Source organism: Panthera leo, chromosome F2, assembly GCF_018350215.1.
Source record: "Panthera leo isolate Ple1 chromosome F2, P.leo_Ple1_pat1.1, whole genome shotgun sequence".
NCBI classification, from domain to species: domain Eukaryota; kingdom Metazoa; phylum Chordata; class Mammalia; order Carnivora; family Felidae; genus Panthera; species Panthera leo.
This window is the reverse complement of record NC_056695.1, coordinates 18,090,354-18,112,911: the sequence shown is the minus strand read 5'-3', so window position 1 is coordinate 18,112,911 and position 22,558 is coordinate 18,090,354. Positions and strand designations below refer to the sequence as shown.

At 36.0% G+C, this 22,558-nt stretch overlaps 1 protein-coding gene across 2 annotated transcripts in view; it reads left to right on the top strand.

Moving 5' to 3' along the window:
* The window catches only part of CPA6 (carboxypeptidase A6), a 364,246-nt gene that overhangs the window by 270,060 nt on the left and 71,628 nt on the right, over positions 1–22,558 (top strand). For both annotated transcript variants that reach the window (XM_042924104.1, XM_042924103.1), the window contains exons 7-8: positions 17,976–18,086; positions 18,558–18,648. In XM_042924104.1, the coding sequence (XP_042780038.1) occupies positions 17,976–18,086; positions 18,558–18,648 (202 nt within the window). The remainder of the gene's footprint in view (positions 1–17,975; positions 18,087–18,557; positions 18,649–22,558) is intronic.

Below are 22,558 nucleotides of genomic sequence, written 5' to 3'. Positions count from 1 at the left end.
AAGAATACAAAATCCAGAGAATAAAACCAAAAGAATCATTCTACCCAATTTCAAGATACATAGCTACAATAATCAAAAATGTGTGGTGTTGGTGAAGAAATAGACTGAGATAAATGGAAGAGAATAAAGGATCCAGAAATAGACCAACAGATTTTTGACAAGTGAAAAGCAATGCAATGGAGGAGAGAGAGCCTTTTCAATAAATGGTGCTGGAGAAAGTGGGCTTCCATAGGCAAATAAACTACAATCTAAGTCTCATACTTTATGCAAAACTTAAAACTAATCACTGACTGAAATGTAAAGCTATAAAACTTTCAGGAGAAAGGAAAAAATCTCCAGGGTGTAAAGCTAGGGTAAAGAGTCCTTAGATTTGACATCAAAAGCATGTTCCATAAAGGAAAAGTTGATAAATTGGACATCAAACTTAATCAAAATTATAGATTTGTACTGTGTGAAAGACCCTCTTAAGAGGACAAAAAAGACAAACTACAAGCTGGGAGAAAATATATGCAAACCACATATCTGATAAAGGACTCGGATTTGAAGTATAAAAATTCAAAACTTGATGCAAAGAAAGCAAGCAATTCAGTGAGAAAATGGGCAAAAGGCCTAAAGAGATGTTTGACCAAAGAGTATACAGATGGCAAAATACATAAAAAGTTGCCATTAGACAATTCAAATTAAAACTACAAAAAGCTATCATTACACACCTATCAGCATGACTGAAATAAGAGAAAGAGAGACCCCACCACCAAATGCTGGGAAGGATATAGAATAACTGGATCAGTCCTACATTGCTGGTGGGAATGTAAAATGATAGAGCTAACTCTCAAAAACAGTTAACGGTTTATTGTTTTAAGATTTTATTTAAATTCCAGTTAACATACAGTATAATATTATTTTTAGGTGTATAGTAGAGTGATTCAGCACTTCCACACAATTTCTTTTTAAAATAGACATGCAACTACCATATGACCCAGTATTGCGCTCTTGGCATTTATCCTAGAGAAATTAAAACTTATGTTTGCTCGAAAACCTGCACATAAATGTTTATAGCAGCTTTATTTATAATAGTCAAAACCTGGAAACAATCCAAATAGCCTTCCATGCCCAAATGGGTAAACAAACTAGTACCTTCATACCATGGAAAACTACTGAGCAATAAAAAGGAACAAATTATGGAAACACAAAGCAACCTAAATGAATCTCCAGAGAGTTATGCTGAATGAATAATCCCAAATAGGTAGATACTGTGTGGTTTCATTCATATAATGTTCATGAAGTGATAAAATTATTGCACTGGAGAACATATTGGTAGTTGCTGGGGTTAAGAAGAGGTGGAGATGGGAAGAAAGTGGATGTGGCCATAAAAGGGCATCCTGAGGGATGCTTGTGGTGATAGAAAATTCTGTGTCTTGATTAATGTTAGTATTCTGATTCTGGTATTATGCTATAGCTCCTGAAGATGTTGCTATTTGGAGGAAGTAGGAAAGGGTACGTGGGATTTCTTTGTATTCTTACAATTATATCTCAAAATGAAAAATTTATTATGAAAATAATACCCAGGTCTCAAATTCCTGGATTCCATTCTCTGGAACCAGGTACTATGTCTTGCCTAGAGAATCAGAGGCAGTTTTATCATTGCTCTTTCTTCCCTGCTGTATAATCCTCAAGTGACCTGACTCACTATGCCATGGACACCAGAAGTATAAAGATGTGGCTCTGGTTCCATATGTCCTTTTTGTCGGCCAGATCGATCATCCTGTGCCATGCCCTGAGAGCCCCTTCCACTTCTGCTTCCCACTCTAATTTAGCAGATGGATCCATGAATATCTTGGACACACAAAGCTCAGAAAACAGTGATACAAAAGCAAACTACCTGGCTTAAATAAGGAGATAGGCTCGATTATTTTGTTATTCTGGAAATTGTTCAAATTGAATTCATTATCAACATGTAACTGATAGTTCATTATCTCGAATAACTGCTGGTTGGCAGACATTTTTAAAGTGCAAAATACATGATTGTGGGTTTTTATTTTTTTAATTGAAAATTATGTTGAAAAATATAGAGCCATCACTTTTGATTTTAATACTTGCCACCTCTCCCTTTTTTCTAGTATTCATATCACAAATATTTATGTCTCGTAGGGAAACAGGTATGCTTGGATTGCAAAATCTTTCTTTTGTTAAATGCTTGCCTATACCAGGTTAGCAGACGTTCTATACATGGTATTGTGGGGGTTTTTGTGGGGGGAAGGAAAAGAGGAAGCAGACTTACTGGACCTACTATTGAATTGTGTTCTACAGATGCTCCTTTACCATGAGACCAAAAAAGAGCTTTAAGAAACACTACCTGTGTTGGGCGGTGGGAGGGGAAGGGGAGGAAAGAGAGGCAAACCAGAATATAGACTTTTATTTTATTCTGTTTTATTTTGTTTGAGAGATAGTGAGCAGAGGAGGGGCAGAGAGAGAGGGAGACAGGGGATGCGAAATGGGCACTGTGCTGACAAGCACAGAGCCCAACACGGGGCTCAAACCCATCAACTGTGAGCTCATGACCTGAGCCAAAGTCAGACATTTAACTAAATGAGCCATTCAGGCACCACAGGAAACAGATTCTTAACTGTAGAGAACAAACTGAGGGTTAGTGGAGGGGTGGTGGGCAGGGGATGAGTTAAATGGGTGATAGTTTAAGAAGGGCACTTGTAGTGATGAGAACTGGGTGTTTTATGTAAGTGATGAATCACTAAATTGTACACCTGAAAATAACAATACACTATAAACTGAAATTTAAATAAAAAAAGAAATCCTACCTGTTCATAATAAAGTGTTCTTAAATTTGTCATGGGCCAAGAGGAACTATACATATACTAAATTCATCAAAGGAAGAAAATTAGATCTATAAGGAGAAGGAAACAAATATACAGGTACGCATATTTATATATATAGATATTTACATATTTTATATTTACATATATTTATATATTTACATATTTATATACATACACTTCAAAGGAAAAAATCATTCATTTGCTTCATTTCTCAAAACATCTCCAACTGAATGAGGCAGTTTGGGTTTTGTTCACTTTTGAGAGTTTGAAGTTCTCTGTCTCCCAGATTGGATATCTCAAGCCATGGCTGGTCCTAGGTGGCTCAGAATTATGCATAGCACTTTATTTCTGCCTCCAATTCTATATTGCTTAAGTAAATTTTGCCAGGGTTTTTATTCATGGAATTTTTAGAAGGTAACTCAGAGAAAGATTTGATTCCCAACTGAGGAAAACTTTTGCAAGCATAAAAGCAAAGGAGGGAGGCATAAAGGAAATGATTGCTAGCCCTGACTTAAAAATATTTTGGAGGAGTATTTAATGATATAAGAAACTGTCCATGACTTGCTATATCAAAAATAAAAGACATGGATATTATAATTTCAATGTGGTAAAATTTGTCTCTGAAATATATATGCATGAGAAATATGCTAAATGCTAAAAGAATTATGGGTGGTTTTTATTTTCTTCATGTTTTTCTGAATTTTCCAAATTTTCTATATTAAGCAAAACAAAAATATTTTTAAAACAAATTTAACCCAGTCAAAACTGAATGCATTTCATTCTCATACTAAACTTGTTTATGCTTGAGTCATATATTCCTACAGGTATTTTAGAATACCTGTACTCTAGGTGGTTGAATTCTATTTAACTCAGCAGCAGACCAAAGATAAAACAAGAATTGGTGAGATGATCCAAGGGCAAATTGAGACAAAAACAGTCTAAAATGGAAAGTTCTTCCGGACTTTGAAGAAGTATAGTATACAGGTGGATCTAATTTGATCCTGTCACAGAAAGTGAAAAGCACACACAAAAAATTTAAAAAAAAAAACTTTTTTTTTCTTAGTTTCCTAGGTCAGCCACCATATTCCTCTGCTGCTACCTAATTTAAAAGTTCAGCCCTCCAGGTCCAGCCCGATACACTACAAATACACCTCCATTACACATTCCCACCCATCTATACGCTGCACTAGTGATGGCTAATCCTGGTGCCAAAATCTGGCATGTGATTCAGATGTTCTACGTAGATAATTCAAATAGCCAAAAATAGGAATGGTGACTTTCAGAGAAGGGGGAGTTATTTTCTAAGAACCAGGAGATGATTCTGGGCAGGGTAAGTAGAAATATTTGGAGACTATGGTGTGTTGTGTGTATAGGACAGAGCTCTAAGGAAGATTTGGTGGTTGTGGGAGAAGTCTTTAAACTGGGAAGGCTTTCCGGAATGGGAAGATTCTTTGTCCAAGGATCAAAAAGCTTTCTTAGGAATACTCCTTTGGCTAACCACCCCTTTCAGTGTCATGTCTTGCTGGTGACTAAAGGTAAAAATATAAACCCTTAAATGTAGGTGTAAAACTCAAAGTTTTGGTTCAAAAAAAATGTATTACTAAAAATAAAACTTTTAGAGAAGAGGACTTAAACTGTATGTATAAAAAAGTGCCCGAAGCCAGGGGACAAATAAGTAATTAAGAGGGTTATTAAGCCTGGATCAAATATGGGTTCAGTTGAGTAAGCCTTTGTTCATAATTGCATGATAAAAAAAAAAAGTGTATCTTATAAAAATGATCTGTATTTTCAAGTTGTCTGACTTTGCTCACTACCACTGCAAGTAATGACAACATTTTGCTTACCAGCCTCTTAGTACCTTTAACTCACCATATTCTCCCATCCTCCCCAATCTACTCTTTAATCCTTTGCATCCTCCAACCCAGCTCTCACCCTTTTATTCAATTTATAAGGTCTTCTACATAGCAGGGGATATGTTAATGTTCAGTTTAAGTTTAAATCCATTGCATCCATTTTACTCCACTGTCCAGTATTTGAAAATGTTCTGGACATTGTTTCTACAGACAGTCCTTGCTTTTCTTCCAAGTAGTGCAGGACTGTAAAAGTGACCATGAAAGCTGAAGCAATAAAAATCCATCTTAAAAATCAATGGGGGAAAATTAGGTTTCTCCTGTGACCTCTATTTATTTTTGTCAAAAGTTTAAAAACTCTGTTTTAAATACATAGGGAAATGATCAAAAAATAGTAAAACTAGTATTTATTACACCATGACTTAAAACATTAAAAATAGGGCGCCTGGGTGGCTCAGTCAGTTAAGCGGCCAACTTCGGCTCAGGTCATGATTTCCTGGTCCGTGAATTCGAGCCCCGCGTCGGGCTCTGTGCTGACAGCTCGGAGCCTGGAGCCTGTTTGAGATTCTGTGTCTCCCTCTCTCTCTGCCCTTCCCCCGTTCATGCTCTGTCTCTCTCTGTCTCAAAAATAAATAAACGTTAAAAAAATTTTTTCTTAAAAACATTAAAAATATTGTTTCTTTGTCAAAAAAGCTATGGGTAATTTGGATAGTGCTTGCCTTCACATTATATAACTTACATGAAGTTAGCATCATTTTTATGCTGTGGCAAATTGGCATATTCCTTTCTTAGTTTGGATCAGCTTCCAATTTTTTTTTCCTTTGCACTTTCAAATCATAAAATATCTAAGAATTCCTTTAATGTGAAATATTGACAGCATCTTTACTTTGGGATCATCTTCCCCCTTTTCATCACAAGCACTTTTCTCATTTTTGTCCGCAAGTTTATCTTCATTAAGTTCCTCTGGTTGCATATCCAGAGTTGAATGGTGACCATGTCAACATTTCCTGTGGTCAGCCATTTCTTCTATAGCTCCATTAAAAGTGGTTCAAATTTCACCTCTACATTATCACTTTTTATTCTTTTGTTGCACTTTCATCTGTTAACCCATTCCCTCTTACCATCATCCATTTTTGTAAAATGCCACGTAGGTGGGGGAAAAAAGGGGGAAACACGGCCTCACACTTTGCTGTCGGTGTATAAATTGAAGAACAGACACACAGTGACCAATCCACCCACTGACCAACTTTAAAAGAAGTGGCATAATTGGTCACAGATCTTGATGCACATCTGTTATTTATATAGTGTTTGTAGATGAAAGATCTAGCCGTGGTGACTAAAACTTGAACTGCACTTGTTGGAGGACTGACGTTATTTAAACTGTGATAGCTGAAATTTGTGTATACTGGAGACCTACAAACTGAGAACAACTGTACTTTCTTTTAGTAGGTAAAAAGTTGTGATATAGATTTCCATAATGCCACAGAGTTGGTCGTGGCCTTCTACTCTGTTGTTCCTGAGTAATTAAGTATAACTAACCATTGTTATTAGGCAACCTCATATAAAAGCTCTAGAAATGAAGCGTAGTAGTAAATGGAAAAAGTAGAGCAGACATGCACCTGATATTATAGTCTTCCTGGTGATGCAGAGCACTTCAAATATTTATATTTTACTTAGAAAATATAGATTTTTCAATCATTACTGGCCTGCTATATTAATCCCTGGGTAGTTCTGAGTATAAATTAAGCATAAAAGTAACTGGAATTTAAAGGATTAGCATATGATTTTCCAATTCTCCATCCTTCATTCACAGAACCTTTTTGCTCATTTTGCTTTCAAACTATTATTTAGTTACCATTTTGTATTTAATGAGCTTCTCACAGTGTGACATCAAATATCTATATAGATCAAGCTCCCTTTTTAAAATCTCCTTGAAAACTCCTCTAATTAATTTCCGTCGTATTAAATTTTAAATACTTTCTTTGTGTTAAAATGCACCTGTGTTGGTATTACAACTATTTCCATCCTAAATAGTTTTACTTCAGTCCAGATGAGGCTATTCTGCAGCTTGACTGGTAACTCTGCCCTTCCTTTGGCCTCAGCTGTAACATGACTTGTTATCCCAGTGTGCCCTTGTTGAATATAGTTATTATTCTTAGGTCCTCTGTAGTGATTCTAGAACAAAAACAAATGTAAAAAATGTAAAGGATATCTTTTTTAAAGCCAGTAACACCAATTCTAAAATTAAAAAAAACCTCTGACATTCCAAGTTGTCCTGGGGTAAGTCTAAGAAAGCAATATTCAATCAAATCCAAAAACTGAAAAGGAGGGAAACCCTTTAGCCCAACTTTGTCACACTATACAAAGACTTTAGTAGTTGTGAAATTTTTCTTCAAATTTAAGTTTATTTGATGAATTTGGTATATGACATGCATATATTTATGGGAAAACCAAAATAGTTTTGGCGAGTGGTGAATATGAAATCATTCTTTGTCACTTTTGAGAAATTCCCTAACCTAATACCAAACATATTTTCCCAGCAAAATAATATTCAAAACTTCTCTGTTTATTTTCAAATTAAAATCTATTTTGGCAAAGTATTTTTAAATAAATTGAAGTGAGGTGAGTGTAGTACCTAAATACTGCCACACTGAGGCATGTGGTGCATTGTGACTGCCTTTCAGATCACAACTACTAGTCTTCCTCATCAGCAACAATAGTAGTCTAGAAATTAAACTTGCTTAGCCCAGATGGCACTTGATTAGTAGGCATCTCCTTTCCTGTGTGTATGGGTGGTATAAATTTATCGCCAAAAAGAGTCCCACATATTAAAAAGACAGCACACCCCCTACTTTATGGTTATCATATGTTAGGATAATAGGAAATAGTCATATGGTCATCTTTTTTCTAGAAACTCCACCTAAACCATGAAAGAGAAATGATCTATGTCCTATTACTTAAAGCACTCAGGCAAGAAGGTCTCTCAATTGTCCTATTCAGGATTGAACAGCCATTACATTGTGATCATTCCCGCTTTGACCAGATGGAGAATAGCTGTAATTCTTAGAGAGTTATAAAAAATCACAAATATAGCATATGTAATACAATGACACTCAGAAGAACACGCTCTGGCTAGTCTTGGAAATTAAATCCACTCCAGAATAGAATACTAGAAAACAGCTTTCTTATTTAATACGTAATTTGGATATGAAGAGCTTTAAAATGAGTCTATGTTAATGACCTCAAGTAAAATTTGACAATTATAAGAAAAAAATGACAAATTTAAAATGTTTTTAACACAATTCTCAGTGATTAAGAAAACAGGCAAATTTTTAGCAAGAATATAGATATAAACCATGTGGCAAATTTAATCTAATAAACACATATAGAATCCATTCCCAATAATTAGAGATTGCATATTCTTTTCAAGCCCAACTGAAACATTTACAAAAATTGACTATACACTAGGTCACAATGGGATTTAAGGAAAACTCGCCTGTTTTAAAATTAAAAATGTGATTTAAATAAATGAAGGAAATTTTTCAATATTTACAACTAAATGGAAACAAAACTATTAAAACATATAGAATGTAACATAGTACTGAAGAGGAATTTGTAGTTTTAAATATATTACAAAAGTATAAGGTCTCCAAATTAATGAACTAATATTTCAACTCAGATTTGAAAAGGATAATGTGCAGAAACCAATGAAACAAAGCAAAGATACACTCCTCCCTGTGTGTCTTCTTTTAATATTTAATTTCTGCTTTAAGCCTAGATGGTTTTCTCCCATAATAATATAACTCTGATACCAAAACCAGACAAGGACAAAATAAGGAAGGAAATTATAGGTCTCAGGAATATAGATGTAAATATTAGCAACCTGAATCCAGCTAATATAATACATATCATAACCAAAGGAGCTTATCCCAGAAATATAAGGATAATTTAACAATAGAAAATTACTAATTAAAATTGATTATAACAACTATGGTTAATATAAGAAGAAAGATTACATGCAAAAATTCAACATTCATTAATGACAAAAAACAGCATAGAGCAGACATCTTTAATGTGCTCAACCTTAATTTCAAATCAGTGTGAAGGGAGAAGGGTCAAAAATAGCCAAGGAAATTTGAAGAATGTGAGGAGACATATCCTATCAGACCCTGATTCTATATCAACCATTGTGTGGTTTTGGTGAATGAATATAAACCAAAGTACATAGAGCAATTCCACGCACAAATGAAACCTGACATTTGACAGAGGTGGAACATGAACTCACTAGAGAAAAAGTGAACCATCCAAATGGGTACAGTGGCACAATTGGTCTTCCATAGCAGAAAACTAAATCCCAACCTCACATCCTATAAAAAATTATTTCTAGGAGGTTTAAGGCTTACATTTGAAAACAAACTTTAAAACAACTTTTTAAAGAAAATACAGGGTAACGTCTTTATGATCATAGGGCAGAGATGAGTTCTTAAAACTGTATACATATAATTGTGAAAGAAGTTTATGTACAACAAGGATATGATGAAAATAGGAACCAATAAGCTACAAGAAAGGAAGATGTTCATGATGCATTTTAACAAAAGGATTAATACCCAGAATGTGAGAATAAGAATTTAATTTTTTTAATGGGCATAAATGAACAATTTATAGAATTGCATACGTGTGTGTGTGTGTACACACACAGTTCAATTTATTTAATGTGAAATGAGAGAAATGTGAAGTCAAAATTTCATGAACCCATTAGATTTTTTTTTTTTTTAACTAAAAGGTTAATAATATCAAGGGTTGGTAAGGTTGTAGAGCAATGGGAACTCTCATTCATTGCACATGAGAGTATTTACTAACTTTGAAATAGCATTTAGTAAAACAGAAGGCATGTATAAATCCATGGCCCAGAAAATCTATTCCTAGATTTATCATAAACTCTCTAAGGGGTCTAACTATCAAGAAGGTCTAACCATTATAAATATGCCCCCAACTTGAAAGCACCCAAATAAATAAATCACAAACATAACTCACTGATAATCCAATAATAATAGGGGATGTTAAAACCCCCCACTTAAAGCAATGGACAGACCACCTAGGCAAAAAATCAGTAAGGAAAAAAAAAAGCTTTGAATGACACACCAATCCAGATGGATTTACAAATATATTCAGAACATTTCATCCTAAAGCAGCAGAATACACATTCTTCTTGAGTGCATATGGAACATTCTCCAGAATAGATCACATACTGGGTCACAAATCAGCCCTCAACAGGTACAAAAAGACTGAGATCATACCATGTATATTTTCAGATCACAATGCCATGAAACTTGAAGTCAACCACGAGGAAAAGTGGAAAGCCCTCAAATATATGGAGGTCAACATCCTAGTAAAGAAGAATGAAAATTTTAAAAAAATACCTGGATGCAAATGAAGTGAAAACATGACAGCCCAAACCCTTTGGGATGCATCAAAGGCAGTCTAAGAGAGAAATATATTGTAATTCAGGCCTTTCTCAAGAAGCAAGAAAGGTCCCAAATACACAACCTAACTTTACACCCAAAGGAGCTAGAAAAGGAACAGCAAATAAAGCCTAAAGCCAGGAAAAGGGAAATAATAAAGATTAGAGCAGAAATAAATGGTATAGAAACAAAAGAACAGTAGAACAGTCCAACAAAACTAAGAGCTGGTTTTTTGAAAGAATTAACAAAATTGATAAACCCCTAGCCAGACTTCTCAAGAAGAAAAGAGGAAGTACCCAAATAGATAAAATCACGAATGAAAGAGGAGAGATCACAACCAACATGACAGAAACACAAAGAGAATACTATGAAAAATTATATGCCAACAAACTGGACATTCTGGAAGAAATAGCATTCCTAGAAACTCACACACTACCAAAACTGAAACAGGAAAAAATATAAAATTTGAACAGACCCATAACCAGGAAAGAAGTTAAAACAGTAATCAAAACTCTTCCAACAGACAAGAGTCCTGGGCCAGATGCCTTCCCAGGAGAATTCTACCAGATACTTAAGAAGAGCTAATACCTATTCTTCTCAAACTGTTCCAAAAAATAGGGAAAACTTCCAAACTCATTATACAAAACTGGCATTACGTTGATTCTAAAACCAAAAACCCTGCTAAAAAGGAGAATTATAGGACAATATCCCTTATGAACATGGAAGCAAAAATTCTCAAGATACTAACAATTCAACACTATGTTAAAAGAGTTATTCACCATGATCAAGTGGGATTTATACCTGGACTGTAAGGATGGTTCAATATTCACAAATCAATCAATGCAGTATACCACATTAATAATAAAAAAAAGAATCATATGATCCTGTCAATAGATGCAGAAAAACATTTGACACAGTATGGTACTGACACAAAAATAGACACTCAGATCAATGGAACAGAATAGACAGCCCAGAAATGGACCCACAAAAGTATGGCCAACTAATCTTTGACAAAGCAAGAAAGACTATCCGATGGAATAAAAACAGTCTCTTCAGTAAATGGAGCTGGGAAAACTGGACAGAGACATGCAGAAAAATGAACCCGGACCACTTTCTTACACCATACACAAAAATAAAATAGATGAAAGACCTAAATGTAAGACAGGAAGCCATCAAAATCCTTGAGGAGAAAGCAGACAAAAACCTCTTTGGCCTTGGCCGCAGTAACTTCTTACTCAACATGTCTTCAGAGGCAAGGGAAGCAAAAGCGAAAATGAACTACTGGGACCTCATCAAAATAAAAATCTTGTGCACAACGAAGGAAACAGCAAAACTAAAAGGCAACTGACAGAATGGGAGAAGATATTTGCAAACAACATATTACATAAAGGGCTAGTATCCAAAATCTGTAGAGAACTTCTCAAATTCAACACCCAAAAAACAAATAATCCAGTGAAGAAATGGGCAAAAGACATAAATAGACACTTCTCCAAAGAAGACATCCAGAGGGCCAACCGACACATGAAAAAATGCTCAACATCACTCATCATCCAGGAAATACAAATCAAAACCACAATGAGATACCACCTGACACCTGTCAGAATGGTTAACATTAACAACTCCGGCAACCACAGATGTTGGCAAGGATGCAGGGAAAGAGGATCTCATTTACACAGCTGGTGGGAATGCAAACTGGTGCAGCCACTTTGGAAAACAGTATGGAGGTTCCTCAAAAAATTAAAATTAGAACTATCCTATGACCCAGCAATTGCACTACTAGGTATTTAACCAAGGGATACAGATGTGCTGTTTCAAAGGGACATTTGCACCCCAATGTTTATAGCAGTGCTATCAACAATAGCCAAAGTATGGAAAGAGCTCAAATGTCCATTGATGGATAAATGGATAAAGAAATATATACACATACATATACACAAAGGAGTATTACTCGGCAATCAAAAAGAATGAAATCTTGCCATTTGCAACTACATGGAGGGAACTGGAGGGTATTATGCTAAGTGAAATTAGTCAGAGAAACACAAAAATCATATGACTTCACTCATATGAGGATTTTAAGAGACAAAACAGATGAACATAAGGGAAGGGAAACAAAAATAATATAAAAACAGGGAGGGGGACAAAACAGAAGAGACTCATAAATATGGAGAACAAACTGAGGGTTACGGGAGGGATTGTGGGAGGGAGAATGGGCTAAATGGGTAAGGGGCACTAAGGAATCTACTCCTGAAATCATTGTTGCACTATATGCTAACTAACTTGGATGTACATTAAAAAAATTTTTTTTTTAATTTGACAAACTACAGCATCCTTTCTTGATAAAAACCCTCAACAAAGTAGAGATAAATGGAACATACCTCAATGTTATAAAGACCATATATGAAAGGCCCACAGCTAATATCATCCTCAACAGGGAAAAACTTAGAGCCTTTCCTCTATGGTAAGAAAAAGACAAGGATGTCCATTCTCACCATTACTGTCTAACATAGTATGAGAAGTCTTAACCTCAGCAATCAGACAACAAAAAGAAATAAAAGGAATCCAAATCTTCAAGGAAGAAGTCAAACTTTCACAGATGACATGATACTGTATGTAGAAAAGCCAAAAGACTCCACCAAAAAAATTCTAGAAGTAATACATGAATTCAGCAAAGCTACAGGATATGAGATCAACATGGATGTATCTGTTGCATTTCTATACATCAATAATGAAGCAGCAGAAAAAAAATCAGGGAATCAATCTCATTTTCAATTGCACCAAAAACAATAAGATACATGAACTATTGGGACTTCATCAAGATAAAAGGCCTCTGTAGAGCAAGGAAACAATCAACAAAACTAAAAGCCTACAGAATGAGAGAAGATACTTACAAATGACATATCTGATAAAGGGTTAGTGTCCAAAATCTATGTAGAACTTAACACCCAAAAAACAACCCAGTTAAGAAAAACAAGAATAGACACTTTTCCAAAGAAGACATCCAGATGACTGACACGTGAAAAGATGTTCAACATCACTCATCATCAGGGAAAAATAAAACTACAATGAGGTATCACCTCAGCCATAGAATGGCTAAAATTAACAACACAGGAAACAACAAATGTTGATGCTGATATGCAGAGTAAGGGCAACTCTCTTTCTCTGCTGTTGGGGACACAAACAGGTAAAGCCACTCTGGAGAACAGTATGGAGGTTCCTGTAATCCAGCAATTGCGCTATTAGGTATTTACCCACAAGATACAATAATACAGATTCAAAGGGGTACATGTTCCCCAATGTTCAGCATTATCAACAGTAGCCAAATTATGGAGAGAGCCCAAATATCCACCAAGTGATGGATGGATAAAGAAGATGTGGTATATACAATGGAATATTACTCAGCCATCCAAAATAATGAAATCTTGCCTTTTGCAATGACATGGATGGAGCTAGAATGTGTTATGCTAAGCAAAATAAGTCAAGCAGAGAAAGACAAATACCATATGATTTTACTTATATGTGGAATTTAAGAAACAAAACAGATGAGCTTATGGGAAGGGGGTGCTAGAGAAGAGAGGGAAACTACAAGAGTCTCTTAATGTTAGAGAACTGAGGGTTGACGGAAGGAAGTGGGTGGGAGATGGGCTAGATGGGTGATGGGTACTAAGGAGGGCACTGGTGATGAGCGCTGGGTATTGTATATAAGTGATGAATCACTGAATTCTACTTCTGAAACCAATATTGCACTGTATGTTAACTGATGAAAATTTAAATTTAAAAAAAGGAAAATCCACACATGTCTAGGAGAAATGTGCAAGAATGTCCATTGCAATATTGTAACAAAGCAAGTTAATTCTCCATCAACAAAATGAGGAATCAATAATTGTGGATTTATCTATAATAGCATACCACTGTGCAGTTAAAATGAATAAATCAAGTGTCAAAAATGTTGGGGAGAAAAGTAGACTGTAGATTGATACATAATGATTTGCATGAAATTTCAAAGTATATACAATATTATATACTGTTCCTGAATATATATATATATATTCAGGATATATATATATATATATATGAATATATATATATAGATATATATATAGATATAGGTATAGATATAGATATATATATCTATAGATATACATGGCAAAACAGAAAATCATGTACAGGAATGATAACATAAAAATTAGAATAGTGATTACTTTGGTGGAGGAGGGGAAAATGGGATTAGGGTATGATAAAAAGGGAACTTTAGTTTTTTCTGTAATATCTCAACTTCTTTTTAAAAGATTTAATAGGAGTGCCTGGGCAAGTCAGTTAAGCATCCACCTGTTGGTTTTGGCTCAGGTCCTGATCTCACAGTTTGTGGGATCAATCCCCCACATTGGGCTCATGCTGACAGCACGGAGCGTGCTTAGGATTCTCTCTCTCGCTCTCTCTCTCTCTGCCCCTCCCCCACTCGCATGCACACTGTCTCCCTCTCAAAACATATAAACTTTAAAAAAATAAAAAATAAAGATTAAATATGGCAAAATGTAGTTGGTCACATAGATGTAATATTCTCTGTTCTTTTTTTATTTGCTTAAAATGTAATTTTTAAGAAGGAAGTTAGTATTCTTTTAAATACAAAAGCACGATGGGCACTTGCATTCAAAGAGGAGAAGGCAGAATAAGATGAGAAAGTTACCGTTCAGGTCTCTACCATAGTCTGGTGCTGAGGTGCTAACATGATCCATGCTTGGAAAAAGTGAGACTTCCCACATTTGGACTGAGACAAATGAGCTACAGTCCCCAGTGCTAGACAGGGAGGGAGAGAAATTACCATCACTTTTTCCTACACCTTCTTTCTTGCCTTGTTGCCTCAGTTCTCTCTCCTTTCATCTCTTCTCTCTTCTTCACTAGTGTGGCACAGAAACCACACCTGCCTAACCTTATGGAAGGAATGTAGCTAACCATATAGCTCTGTCTCTGCCATCCCCAGCAGTAGACTTCTTCCAGGCATTGGGGAACTTCCATTAATTAGAGGAAATCAAAATTCTAGGATATGAACAATCATATACCAGGAATTTTCCTCTGGTTTGAAGCATTAGACAGTTAATAGAAATTCAAGCATGTATAAAAGTTCTACCAAAGCTATGTGGCCAAAAAATTATAATTGAGCCTTAAAGGAGAAGAGAAAATTGTATTAGCACTTGTCAACTTGTGTTAAGCCCCTAAATATTTAAATTATATTCAATAAAAATGTTTAACTTTTATATTCTTTTTTTTAACTTGTTTTATTTTTTATTTTTTTAAATTTACATCCAAATTAGTTAGCATGTAGTGCAACAATGATTTCAGGAGTAGATTCCTTAGTGCCCCTTACCCATTTAGGCCATCCCCCCTCCCACAACCCCTCCCGTAACCCTCAGTTTGCTCTCCATATTTATGAGTCTCTTGTTTTGTCCCCCTCCCTGTTTTTATATTATTTTTGTTTCCCTTCCCTTATGTTCATCTGTTTTGTCTCTTAAAGTCCTCATATGAGTGAAGTCCTAGGATTTTTGTCTTTCTCTAATTTCACTCAGCATAATACCCTCTGTTTCCATCCACATAGTTGCAAATGGCAAGATTTCATTCTTTTTGATTGCCAAGTAATACTCCATTGTCTATATATACCACATCTTATTTATCCATTCACCAATCAATGGACATTTGGGCTCTTTCCATACTTTGGCTATTGTTGATAGCACTGCTATAAACATGGGGGTGCATGTGTCCCTTCGAAACAGCACACCTGTATCCCTTGGATAAATACCTAGTAGTGCAATTGCTGGGTCATAGGGTAGTTCTATTTTTAGTTTTTTGAGAAATCTCCACACTGTTTTCCAGAGGGGCTATACCAGTTTGCATTCCCATAACTCTTATATTCCTAATCATATCCCTATATTCATTATTTCTAATATAGTGATAGTTTCTAATATATTGGATTATTCTCTGAACAGTATTCTTATCATATAAATGCAGATGCTGTTTATGATGGGTTCAGAAATCCTAACTATATGTAAAAAAAAAAAATTGAAGTTTTAAGTATTAAATTTTCTAAGGCAGTATATACATAATTTAAGAATTCTCTTATTTGAATTGTGTTTTTAATATGGTAAAAATTCAAACAATCCAAATAGATAAAATATTAAAGGTAATTCTCTTTCCCATGAGTCCCTTCCCCAGAGGCAGCCATTTTCAAATTTCCCGTTTCTCTGAGATACTCTATACATGGACAAATAGGCACCAAAAAGAATTGTTTTAAAAATATTTCAAAATGTCTGTATTCTTAGCACATTCGGTTTTTTTGTTTGAGGCCAAACCTGTAGTCCAGAATCTTCAGACTTGGGGCCAGACACAATATAAGTAAAACCCAATCATAAGAGCAAGATTTCAAAACAGCCATGATAAGAATGATAGAGATGTTATAATGTTTATTAAACTTTTTATAGTGGGGCGCCTGGGTGGCTCACTCTGTTGAACATCTGACTTTGGCTCAGGTCATGATCTCATGGTTCATAGGCTCTGTGCTGACAACTCAGAGCCTACAGCCTGCTTCTGATTCTGTGTCTCCCTCCCTCCCTCTCTCTCTCTCTCTGTCCCCTTCCCCCCGCCCCACTCGGGCTCTGTCACTCTCTCAAATATAAACATTTAAAAAAAATTTTTTTAAATCAGGAGAGAACAGTGTCAGTGCAATAAATTTGAAGACTTGAGTCTGGTCCCAGTTAGACATAAGCAATTAAGTGACATATATAAATAGCTTTTGTTATGAAATATCATGTAAAGACACCAAAATATTTGGGTAATTATTTTGTCCAAAGTGGAATGTAATATTTTAAAAAAACTGATTATACAAAAGCATGTCTGAATAATTGCTTTCTTCATCAGCCTAAAATTTAGCCAGTCCTGAAATACTGTTAGAGGCTACCCAATTAATCTGTTTAGCTACCTTTGCTAAAATGTATAAGTAACAAAAAGTTTGGGACAAAAATCTCAATAAAGAATATATGATGGGGGTGTGGGATGGGTTAAACAGGTGATGGGGATTAAGGAGGGCACTTGTTGTGATGAGTAGCAGCTGCTGTATGAAAGTGTTGAATCATGGGGCACCTGGGTGGCTCAGTTGGTTAAGCATTGACTTTGGTGTAGGTCATGATCTCACTGTTCCCAAGTTTGAGCCTTGCATCAGGCTCTGTGCTGACAGCTCAGAGCCTAGAGCCTGTTTCAGATTCTGTGTCTCACTCTTTCTGCCCTTCCCCACTCACACTCTGTCTGTCTGTCTGTCTCTCTCTCTCTCTCAAAATTAAAAATTTTTTTAAAGTGTTGAAATACTGTATTGTACACCTAAAACTAATATCTCACTGTATGTTAACTAACTAGAATTTAAGTAAAAACTTTTTAAAAATAACTAAATTTTTTAATTAGAAAAAAAAGTATATGATGTCACAGAGTATATATAGTTCAATTAGCTTGTTATTTTTTTTAAAAAAATTAATGTTTATTTATTTTTGAGAGAGACAGAGACAGAATGAGAGTGGGTTAGGGCAGAGAGGGAGGGAGACAAGGAATCCAAAGAAAACTCCAGGTTCCGAGATGTCAGCACAAAGCCTGACCCGGGCTTGAACTCATGAGCTATGAGATCATGACCTGAGCTGAAGTCAGACACTCAACTGACTGAGTCACCCAGGCACCCCTAGCTCGTTACTTTTTAACCCAGCATATTTGGTATTTCCCATGGGAGGATTTTCATATATATTTTTTTAAATCTGTATTTGAGATCAGTTTGTAAGAAAAATATCACCTTTGTCTTTTAGGCTCTTCTAACATATAGGAGTGACCCAATCATGAGAAAAATGTTGAATCATCTGTATTTCTATATCATGCCTGTATTTAACGTTGATGGATACCACTTTAGCTGGACCAGTGTAAGTCGCTTTGCCTATCCAATTGAAAAGAGAAATGGAATAAACAGAAAACAGTCATAGAAGAGGAAGGAAGCTTGGTAGGCAGCCTAATGATTCCAGAACTACAAAAGGGACCTCCACTCTCTCTCCCATCATAGAAACAACCTTCTGTTTATATGTTTGTCTGTGCATAAGATTTCACGTAAGTAAAGATTTCTCCTTCCAAAGAAATTGTGAAAAATCACTACACTAGTCCAGCTTATTCAGTTTTGCCTGTGAAGAAATAGGCCAAAAGAAGCTAACAAGTGTGTGACAGAAATTGGAGCATGAACCTGGGTCTCTGTTGCTAATTCAGTCCTCTTTCTTCTTCCTGGATTTGTCTGTTCCCAAGGAACTCTCCCTGCAGTGCTGTGATTCATTCACAGCTACTAAATGTATGTGGATAGCCTTTTAAGTATTCTTTTCTGCACCTGTTTTCTTAATTGCATCTAGGATCGATTCTGGAGAAAAACAAGGTCAAGGAACTCAAGGTTTCGCTGCCGTGGAGTTGATGCCAATCGTAACTGGAAAGTGAAATGGTGCGGTAAGTTGGAAACTAACTGGGATTCAGATCCAGAGGTTTCTACAGCTTTCACTCTCAAAAATGATGAGCCCATTAGGATTCCAGTGTAAGGCTAATGTTTTTCTTTATGTGAAAATCTAATAGAGAAAAACACAGATATACACATGGTAGCTATACTTTACAAAAGAAAATGAAAGTGATTTTTATGCAAATATCAACAATTTAAATCTCTCAACCCAATCCTGAAAATTGAAACTTTAAACACAGATGTAAAAGCAGAAAACTGAGGAATATTTGACATTCAGAAACTAAAACAGAAACTGTGGTTTGTAATATAACTCTGGTTAAATGTTTTCATCCTTTCATTGAGAGAGTTACTCTGATCCTGCCTTCGTCTGTCTATGACAATCAAAACTACCAAATCCTTGTCTAGAATCTACCTATCATACGTCGATTGGTCACTCACATGGCAATTATATTTCTGCTACATTCCATGCTTCACTAATATGTTTCAAGAAAAGAGAGAATGTCATTTTAAGGAAGGAAACTTGCAAAATTCAGAAGCATGTAGGTACTACTAGAGAGGGGGAGAAGAGGGAGATAATTAGCCATAGCTAGTATAGAGGAGGCAAAACTTTACCTCTACTCACCTTGGGTTTCCAGCTGAAGCTCTTAAAAAGGCAGATTAGCAAGAGAAAAACAGTTTATTAACGTGTGCAGCATATGTCACATGGGAAAAAACCTCATGAAAGGTAACTGGAAGTGGCAACTTAGAACTCCGGCTTATATAGCATCTTCGGTAAATTTGTAGAGATGACAGGATGAAGGAAGCCCTTGGGCTTTGCAAAAGCAGCAAGCTGTAGGAAGGTAAATTTATGGGAGGCAACTAACGGAGTAGGTTTATTGGCAGATTCTTGTGGTGCTGTCTCTGGGATGATAAGAGTCTGTCTCCAATGAAAGAATTCATATCCTCTCTTTAGGCAGAAAAGAGCAAGGTAGAGAGCTTTCTCTGCATTCGCTGCTGCTTAATTGCCTTTAGCTCAAAACAATTTGTATGTCAAAGAGGTGTACTTTGGGGTGTGACATTCTGGTTTCCTTCACTAGGAGAGAGGGAACGGAAACGGAAACGTATTATCAAAAGGCAGTTGTAGGGGCATCTGACTGACTTAGTAAAGCACGTGACTCTTGATCTCAGGGTTGTAAGTTCGAACTCCAGGTTGGGCACGCAGCCTACTTTATTAAAAAAAAAAAAAAAAGACAGTTGTAAAGAACTCTCCTTTCACAGAGTCCTTCCTTAGCTCCCTCAAATAATAGACCATTGTGTAACAGAAAGTATTCTGTTAGTCCCTTAGAAGTGAGGCCTGTCCCCCCAAATCACTCATTCTATGATGCCTTGGGTTCTGCATTAGATACCACTCCTCCCATCCTACTCACGTTAGACAGAGCAACTGGGCATGGTCTTAGACTCCTTCCACATATCCTCTCCAGGCAACCTCCCTTAATCAATTAAAATTGGCAATTAAGAGCATGACTCTAGAATATGACAGATATGGTTTGATTCTACCATTATTAACTCAATGATTAGGGTGATTTTTTTTACCCATCAATTTATAACAATAACACCTACCTCATAGCATTCTTACAGGAATTAAGGGAATTTACATATGTTTAATGCCTAATTCAGTCCTGGTTCCAAACAGAGATCTAATTATCAGTGACCTATCTCTTCTCCCCAAAACTGCAGAACAGTCTATTGACCTCTGAACCGCAGGACCATTGTTTGTTAAAGTACTTCTCTCCTTCAGGAGGATTTTGCTATGAAGAGCCATAAGGTAACCTTAAAAGTGTTCCCACTTATGAGAGAAGAAAAAGCATCACATAAATACTATAAAATGGTATTATTGGTGGATGTTTCAATGAAAAAATTTTTTCTTCAATCTGGACTGAGACAAAAAGCTCTTTCACATTAACTCCCTAAGACCACTATTTAAAACAAACAAACAAACTCTTTTCCCCCCCTCTCTGATGTGACAGCTTTGCATGCTCATAACTGTGTCCTATTTCTTTTTTTTAAGTTTATGTATTTTGATAGAGAGCATGAGTGGGGGAGGGACAGAGAGAGGGGGCGGGAGAGAGAGAATCCCAAGCAGACTCTGTCCTGTCAGCACAAAACCCCACATGGGACCAGAACCCATAAGCCAAAATCAAGAGTCAGATGCTTAACCAACTGAGCCATTCAGGTGCCCCAAGTGTGTCCTATTTCATTAGTTGGCAGGTATCTGCATACATATGTATGTCGTACAAATAATGCCCACAGTCACCCCATCCGAGTGAGTGCACTAGATGGGTAGCTAAGCTCAGTTACACTAGCAGGCCAGCCAACTCTGCCTGTGTAAAGTTAGACTCTTGTTTATATCCAGTTACAAAAAACATTGTTCTTTTTCCTTTACTCAGCTTGTTTCCTTCATACATATGCCTTCATTGATTTCTTAGTTTTACCCACAGTCCTAACTAGAATTCCTTTGATTCTTCCCATTTTTGAATCATTATGATTCTTCCTGTGAATCCACACTCCAGATGTACAAGGGGATTATGTCAAATGTAAGTTGCAAAATGACATTGATAGATAGTTGTAAGTGATGTGGGAATGCAGACAGCCTGGCTGGGATCATCTCTTCCCCCAAGGTGTCCCAAGGGAATTCAACTGATATGACAAGTAGGTAGATGTGACCTTCTTCCCTCACAGCATCAGAACCATTTCCCCACAGTTTTTTGCCTGGCCCAAGGAACAGTGAACCTCACTGAGGGAACCACTCTTAGGTCGAGAGTCTAGAAGTAAGTGAAGTCCCTAAATGAAGCTCCAAATAAACAATCACAGTATAAATGACATAAGAATGCCCAGGACTATTGAAAACACTATAGAGTCAACATTGAACTGACAAAAACAGCTGTTTCTTTCTCTTAAGCCCATGAGTCTCAAACTTAAAGAGTAGAACATGAAACTGCCTTTTACCATGAAAAATCTGTTGACTCCCATATGACAGTGTTACACTTCAGTGCATTTAATGTAGAGTAGACAGACAGCTGAGAGCATCCACATGGAAACAGGTACATCTTTTCAATACCTCATAGCTCCCCCTTCAGGCCATGAAATGAATATCATTGCTCTAAAAGTGGATCCAGCAAAAGGATTCAATTAGTCAGAATAGTGGTAGGAACCAAGAATAAATACATAAATTTTATTCATTCATTTGCCAAAGTTAATTGAGCACATACTCTCTACTGGGCATTGTGGGGTTTTTTTTCCTTCCTCTATCCACTCCTTATAGAGAATGTTGTGAGCACTACTTCCAAACTGGAATAAATCCAGAAGAGAGGTAAAGAGTTTGGATGACATCCATACCTAAGCTTTTTCCCTGAGTAATTCAAGTGTTGCCTAAACATAAATTGCTATTAGGACAGCCTACAGAATGGGAGAATGTATTTGCAAATGATATATCTAATAAGAACCTTTTATTTAGAATATTAAAATAACTCTTACAACTCAAAAATAAAGAAACAACTCGGTTTTAAATGCACAGATGATTTGAACAGATTTCTTTAAAGAAGATATACAAATGGGGGAAAAGCACATAAAAAGATGCTCAACATCATTAGCCATCAGGAAAATGCACTTCAAGGTACCACGTCACACCCACTACAATGGCTATAATAAAAAAGATGGGCAATAACAAATGTTGGTAAGGGTATGGAAAATTTGGAATTCTAATACTTGCTGGTAGGCTTGTAAAATTATGTGGCCACTATGGAAAACTGCTTAAAATCAGTCACATTTTAAATACAGAGTTACCCCATGACCTAGCAATTCTGCTTCTACATATATATCTAAGAGAAGTGAAAACATTCATCCATACAATGATGTGTACACAAA